The sequence below is a fragment of the Salvelinus fontinalis genome, chromosome 22 (genome assembly GCF_029448725.1).
Source record: "Salvelinus fontinalis isolate EN_2023a chromosome 22, ASM2944872v1, whole genome shotgun sequence".
NCBI lineage: Eukaryota > Metazoa > Chordata > Actinopteri > Salmoniformes > Salmonidae > Salvelinus > Salvelinus fontinalis.
This window is the reverse complement of record NC_074686.1, coordinates 2,033,851-2,041,493: the sequence shown is the minus strand read 5'-3', so window position 1 is coordinate 2,041,493 and position 7,643 is coordinate 2,033,851. Positions and strand designations below refer to the sequence as shown.

Below are 7,643 nucleotides of genomic sequence, written 5' to 3'. Positions count from 1 at the left end.
CCACCTCTGTTTTTATAATGCACAAAAGATGTGCATTGTAGTACAGATTGAACTTGTATTTATAATATTACAATTATAATATTTATAACACTTGTATAATGAACTTCTTTCAATAAAGCGTTTCACGTTCTCTTCTGGTTGAAATTAAGTCTCTCATTTGATGAAATACTACACATATCCTGTTTATCAGATCAATGCAGATGAAGGGCATTAGATATTGAGATGAACCGGTTTTAGAATATTTACATGATGTATAGGAAGTGTAGTGTTGTAACGTTCGTCTTCCTCCTCGTCTGAGGAGGAGCAAGGATCGGACCAAAGCGCAGCGTGGTTTGAATACATACTATCGTTTATTAAACGAAGACGAAAAAACACTAGAACAAACTACAAAACAATAAACGACGTGAACAGACCTGAACTTGAGAACATATAAAACATGAACGCACGAACAGGAACAAACGAACGAAACAGTACCGTGTGGCGAACAAACACAGACACAGCAACAATCACCCACAAACAAACTGTGAAAACAGCCTACCTTAATATGGTTCCCAATCAGAGACAATGACAAACACCTGCCTCTGATTGAGAACCATATTTGGCCAAACGAACAAACCTAAACATACAAACAAATAACATAGACTGCCCACCCCAACTCACGCCCTGACCATACTAAATAAAGACAAAACAAGGGAAATAAGGTCAGAAACGTGACAAGTGTACTGTTTTTGAAATTCTATTTCTGTATATATGAATTACAAATCAGCCTTTAACTAGTTAAATCCTGTTTCTAGTCTATCAGTTACAATGGGTAACCATTGATGTCCCAGGACCAAGATTGGTAAACACTGTTGAAGTGTATAATTGTAATACATACATGCAGACACAGCAGGATTCAAGGAATGGAATTTGATACTCCTGGTTTTGGATATGACTGAAAATGTATCTCAAAGACTGTAACGGCAGCCTTCCTCCTCTTCGTCTGAAGAGGAGGTGTAGCAGGGATCGGACCAAGACGCAGCGTAGTTCGTGTTCAACATGTTTAATAAAAGACACAAAACGTGAACACTACACAAATACAAAATAACAAACCGAAACAGTCCTATCTGGTGCAATAAACACAAAGACAGAAGAACACCAACCACCAAAACCCAACACAAAACAGGCTACCTAAATATTGTTCCCAATCAGAGACAATGACTAACACCTGCCTCTGATTGAGAACCATATCAGGCCAAACATAGAAACGTGAAAATTAGACACACAACATAGAATGCCCACTCAGCTCACGTCCTGACCAACACTAAAACAAAGAAAACACAAAAGAACTATGGTCAGAATGTGACAGTATGATTTAGGTCGCATGCTAAAAATAATAGTTCCTGTCTGGATTTGATCTAATATTGCTTGAATTCTATGGAAAAATCATCAGATTTTCCCCTGGTGGGACATACCATGAAATCAATGTGTATTTTTTTGCCATGTATTCAACAATTCAACATTAGAAAACGGCCTTCTTGGTCCGTGTGCTGGAAAAGGGTGTATTCTTATTTATTAGGATGCCTACACCTCTGCTGTTACTACAGTTGGTGGCAGCATAGGCCTCTACAACCCAGCTCCTCTTTAAATAATACATTTCTCCTTTTTTGAAAAGTAACTCTTGCAGGAAAACCACATCTGCTGACAATCTCTTTAAGTGTTCAAGAACCATATGCTTTTTTCCATCATGGAGCCTGTGCACATTCCATGTAATACCGTCGTGGCCAAAAGTTGAGAATGACACAAATATACATTTTCACAAAGTCTGCTGCCTCAGTTTGTATGATGGCAATTTGCATAAACTCCAGAATGTTATGAAGAGTGATCAGATGAATTGCAATGAACTGCAAAGTTCCTCTTTGCCATGCAAAGGAACTGAATCCCAGAAAAACATTTCCACTGCATTTCAGCCCTGCCACAAAAGGACCAGCTGACATCATGTCAGTGATTCTCTCGTTAACACAGGTGTGAGTGTTGACGAGGACAAGGCTGGAGATCACTCTGTCATGCTGATTGAGTTTGAATAACAGACTGGAAGCTTCAAAAGGAGGGTGGTGCTTGGAATCATTGTTCTTCCTCTGTCATCCATGGTTACCTGCAAGGAAACACATGCCGTCATCTTTGCTTTGCACAAAAAGGGCTTCACAGGCAAGGATATTGCTGCCAGTAAGATTGCACCTAAATCAACCATTTATCAGATCATCAAGAACTTCAAGGAGAGCGGTTCAATTGTTGTGAAGAAGGCTTCACAGCGCCCAAGAAAGTCCAGCAAGCGCCAGGACCGTCTCCTAAAGTTGATTCAGCTGCGGGATCGGGGCACCACCAGTACAGAGCTTGCTCAGGAAAGGCAGGTGTGAGTGCATCTGCACGCACAGCGAGGCGAATACTTTTGGAGGATGGTCTGGTGTCAAGAAGGGCAGCCAAGAAGCCACTTCTCTCCAGGAAAAACATCAGGGACAGACTGATATTCTGCAAAAGGTAGGAGGACTGGGGTAAAGTCATTTTCTCTGATGAATCTCCTTTCCGATTGTTTGGTGCATCCGGAAAAAAGCGTGTCCGGAGAAGACAAGGTGAGCGCTACCATCAGTCCTGCGTCATGCCAACAGTAAAGCATCCTGAGACCATGTGTGGGGTTGCTTCTCAGCCAAGGGAGTGGGCTCACTCACAATTCTGCCTAAGAACACAACCATGAATAAAGAATGTTACCAACACATCCTCCGAGAGGAACTTCTCCCAACCATCCAGGAACAGTTTGGTGACAAACAATGCCTTTTCCAGCATGATGGAGCACCTTGCCATAAGGCAAAAGTGATAACTAAGTGGCTCAGGGAACATTACATTGATATTTTGGGTCCATGGGCAGGAAACTCCCCAGACCTTAATCCCATTGAGAACTTGTGGTCAATCTTCAAGAGGCGGGTGGACAAACAAAACCCCACAAATTATGACAAAATCCAGCATTGATTATGCAACAATGGGCTGCAATCAGTCAGGATGTGGTCCAGAAGTTAATTGACAGCATGCATGCCAGGGCGGATTGCAGAGGTCTTGAAAAAGAAGGGTCAACACTGCAAATATTGACTCTGCATCAACTTCATGTCATTGTCAATAAAAGCCTTTGACACTTATGAAATGCCTGTAATTATATTCAGTATTCCATAGTAACATCTGACAAAAATATCTAAAGATACTGAAGCAGCAAACTTTGTGAACATTTATATTTGTGTCATTGTCAAAACTTTTGGCCACGACTGTACATTTGATTTTGTTGGTCCTTACTACAAAGTCAACCTTGTCTGCTCTGTCTACATTGACGAACCAGATAAAACATATGAGGGCGGTGGGCGTTCCATGGGATGGGAGAGTCATAGTATGAATACATAGTTATTGTATACATTACATATATGGAGCATGTGGACTGAGCAGACATTTAACAGAAAACACACAAAACACACAAAAAACACAAAGCAAAGTACTTTTTGTACTTTGAGGTGCTATGCCTTTTTAGGGCTTTGTTAAGTTTCAAATCCTCTTCAAATGTACCCAAAAATATTTTGTATTTTGAAAATACATATTACAGCTTTTGAAAGTATCTGGTTACAAAATAGATTATAGTGTAGTTCAGCCCAGTGTAATAAAACATACAAAATACATATTTAAAATACATGTAATTACTTCGCACTTAGTAGAGAGAAAATCAATCAAATAGGACTCACACTGAAATGTCTGTTTTTTTTCTCCCAAGCCAGTGCAGATGAAAAACATAGGCCTCATGTTGAATGTTCCTCAATATCACGTCTCGAAAAAATCCTGGCATGAACCCTGGGGACAATAAGAAAGCACATGTAAACAATAGTCTCAAACCTTATTTGTATACAGTCAGACACAAAGACTCATGCTTGAAAGTTTTAGCAACCCTACACACAGCCTAATGTTCACTGTTACAGGGGCAATAATATGATTAATGCAAGACGGACATTGACTACATTGCAGTGCTGAAAACACTGTGACCGATAGAATGGAAGTCTTAATTATTCTCAGAATCAGAGCATAAGAAGTGGCATATAGAGGGCTCTACAGTAGAGGTGTCATAATACCCAGCAGTCAAACAGGGAATGGCTCCAGTCAAGTCAGTTAAGAACAAATTCTCATTTTCAATGGTGGCCTAGGAACAGTGGGTTAATAACTGCCTTGTTCAGAGGCAGAACGACAGATTTTTACCTTGTCAGCTTGGGGATTCGATCTTGCAACCTTTCGGTTATTAGTCCAACGCTCTTACCACTAGGCTACCTGCGACAACTGAAAAAATTCACAAGACAGTTCACAGAATTGTCCATTTAAAGACATTTTGCCAATTTATTAATTACTACATTTAGCTACATTTGCCTCGATTTGGCACCCTCATCCAGATCATGGCATTTTGTAGTTCTTTATGATAGCAACTAATTAGCATTCCATTTTTTTTGTTGGGGGGGGGGTAAATACAGGCAAATATATTGATAAAAGTCACTAGAGATTTACAGTTATCAAAACATCACGCCAGGGTAAGCCTACAGGAAACAGAGCCCTTATTTTATGGGTTTCTAAAATCCCCTATGTGAAAAACGATTTCAACCATTTCCCTGTTTGACCGTTAGGTTTTATGGGTATGTAATGAAACAGCAGGGAGCATGTCTCGAATCCTTGACCTTCTGGCCCGAGGTGCGGCGCGCTATCGACTGTCCCGCAAAAGCATGCTCGTGTGGCAGAGTCGATTTCCGCGCTTATAAACCCAGGGTCGCTACAGGTATTAAGACTCACACTGTGTTACTCTTTTATGCTGACGTTTGCTCATGAGGAAAATGTTCATACACAAATCAAAATTTGAAGAAAAAGCCCCTTAATTTATCTATTTGGCAAACTATTTAGTCATTAAAACGTATGCAAAACAAAATGTCTGGCTGGCTTCTCAACATTTTTTACCCCCAAGCCAAGACTCCTGAACAGGTAATCAAATGGCTACCCCACAACCCCTCTTTACGCTGCTGCTACACTCCGTTTATCATATATACACAGTCACTTTTGTTATGTTTGTTCCTTGTATAATGACAAACCGGGGCGTAAGTTTAACTACTTTTAATGAACATATACTCCAGCAAGAAAACTCCTTGTTTAGCCATGCAAGGCATTCTTCAACCACCTGCCCAACCGCATAGCCTGCTGGGTAACGTAGTCTAAATGTTATTAACGCACAACAACACAACTTTAACTATACATTCATGTACATGCTACCTCAATTTGTCCGAACAACCAGTGCTCCCGCACATTTGCTAACCGGGCTATCTGCATTGTGTGCCAACCACCTCTTTTACGCTACTGCTACTCTCTGTTCATCATATATGCATAGTCACTTTAACCATATCTACATGTACATACTACCTCAATCAGCCTGACTAACCGGTGTCGGTATGTAGCCTCGCTACTTTTATAGCCTCGCTACTGTTATTTTTCACTGTCTTTTTACTGTTGTTTTTATTTCTTTACTTACTCATTGTTCACCTACTACCTTTTTTGCACTATTGGTTAGAGCCTGTAAGTAAGCATTTCGGCGCACGTGACAAATAAACGTTGTTTTGATTTGAAAATGTCAAAAACAAATGTTCGCTACGCGTCTTTATTTGAATTGATATAATGTGGATTTGTTTTTTTGTTCTCTTGTTTATTAGTGGAATCCCTTTGGCTGTTCTGCATGTTACTGTTTAATAAAAAAATTATCACTAAAAGATTTAAACAAATATTCCCCACACTGTCGCTAGATGGAAGCAAATCGTTTTCCCAGCCACTCCCACACAGTGAAATTGCACATTTCCGCATGTGAAAGTACTTTCTGCTGCAGTAGGGCTGTTCATCTGCGTAGTTGAGAAATTGTAATGGCGAGGCTACTATTAAAATCCAATTTTCGGGGCTTCTTTGCCACCCAATTCAGGATGACATCCGACCAGGTAAATGTGATGACGCACTGACAGTGGCGTTGTTTTGTATAGCTTGCTGGTTAATTTAGTTGCAGCTCCCATAGCTAGTAAGTAGCCTAACGAGACTGATAGCGATTTTCCTCGAAAGAATCCTTGTACTGTTTGTCTTCTATTGATCCATTTTATATTACAAACGTTTGATCATGTTTCATTGTTTTGGTTAACTTGTAGACCAGCCAAGACAGCTATCTTGAACTGTAATAAGTAACTCAGTAGGTGGCAGTGTTGTATATGTTTTGTCAGGAAATAATACAGGGGATTTGGAATGTCTAGGACGGTAGGACCACCATGAAGGCGTAGTCCAACCATGGATGATGTCTAATAAATGCTATGTTGTTACCCAATGCTCTCTTTCCATAATATATATTCAGGTATGAGATGTGGTCAGGTATAGACCTTACGTCAGATAGTGACATGTTTTTTTTCTTTCCGTGGGAGACCCAAGTTCAGATTCCGCCTGTGATTTATGATATATATCTCTCCCTCTCTCTAGCTGGGTGAGCTGGGCAAAGGAGCAGGAAAGGGAGGCGGTGGAGGAGGCTCGGTGAGGGAGGCAGGTGGTGCCTTTGGAAAGAGGCAGGCTGCAGAGGAGGAGCGTTATTTTCGGTAAGTGGATTATTTTTGTAACCTGAATGACCAGACTTATTACTACTACGCTTATGAACCAGGCTATCCATTTTAGATTAAGGTATGCATAGCTCTTGCCTTTTAACTCCAGTGGACAATGTCTAGTCTAGTAAAGAAGAATCCCTTTCTCGCATATGCCTCATGTTAAGCCCACATGAACGCAACCCAGGGGTGTATTCATGTCGTCTTGCAACGGAAACCGTCAAACGGAACGAAACTGGGAGGGGCCTACCAGAATTTGTCCAATATAAACTATTGTTCTCGTTGCAAAACTGTTTCCGTTTTGAGTAAATTGTTTGTCGCAAAACATTTTGCAACATAATGGGCATAATGAATACACCTCTGGTTTCATTTTTGCTTCATTAGAGAAATCAACCAAACTTGTCTCTCCCTCTTGCTCCCCAGTCAGAAGGAGAAGGAGCAGTTGTCTGCCCTACGGAAGCACCATGAAGAGGAGATTGACCACAGCAAGAAAGAGATTGAGCGTTTGCAGCGTGAGATTGACCGTCACAAGGGCAAAATCAAGAAACTGAAACATGATGACTGAGCTCAGTCTTCAGTCGCACTGCTTACATTATGCCAAATATCACCTATTTGCCTGATTTGGTGTTTGTAGGCAATTGTATAAGTTACATTCAAAACAATAATAAAACACTCAAGTTGTTCTCCAACTGGGAGAGTTTTTTTGTTATTACTTTCAATACCACTGTAGAATGTTTATCTTGAAGTCAGGCACATTTATTATGACAGCTGAGTATTTCATTTCAGTTGTGCCATATTTTTGAAAGTCTGAGTTTTGAACTCCACACATTCAGCTGTGACATGCAGTCCAATCAAATCAACACCAGTTCTAACACTGATTACAATGATCACATCTCGTCCATATAAAATCTGATGTCCATTGCCAAGCTTTCGTAACTAAATTTGTTTTCACTCATTCCGTTCAGTACGTTTATGCTGTAATTC

The 7,643-nt window shown here is 40.4% G+C and overlaps 1 protein-coding gene across 2 annotated transcripts; it reads left to right on the top strand.

Annotated features, from left to right (window-relative positions):
• The first annotated feature begins 5,848 nt into the window (after window positions 1-5,848).
• atp5if1a (ATP synthase inhibitory factor subunit 1a) lies at window positions 5,849-7,348 on the top strand. Of its 2 annotated transcripts, none has more exons than XM_055875884.1 (3): window positions 5,849-6,020; window positions 6,544-6,656; window positions 7,083-7,348. In XM_055875884.1, exons 1-3 carry the CDS (start codon window positions 5,949-5,951, stop codon window positions 7,222-7,224), a joined length of 327 nt encoding a protein of 108 aa, XP_055731859.1. In that variant the 5' UTR covers window positions 5,849-5,948; the 3' UTR covers window positions 7,225-7,348. The 2 variants fall into 2 exon arrangements, with proteins under 2 accessions (XP_055731859.1, XP_055731860.1); XM_055875885.1 differs by lacking the exon at window positions 5,849-6,020 and adding an exon at window positions 6,318-6,421.
• Window positions 7,349-7,643: the final 295 nt, after the last annotated feature.

Excerpts from the sequence above, each read along its gene's own strand:
- atp5if1a (XM_055875884.1), top strand. The coding sequence starts at position 5,949 with ATGGCGAGGCTACTATTAAAATCCAATTTTCGGGGCTTCTTTGCCACC. Across the intron at positions 6,021-6,543 it reads TCAGGATGACATCCGACCAG|CTGGGTGAGCTGGGCAAAGG; the intron begins GTAAATGTGATG and ends CCCTCTCTCTAG. Across the intron at positions 6,657-7,082 it reads GAGGAGGAGCGTTATTTTCG|TCAGAAGGAGAAGGAGCAGT; the intron begins GTAAGTGGATTA and ends CTTGCTCCCCAG.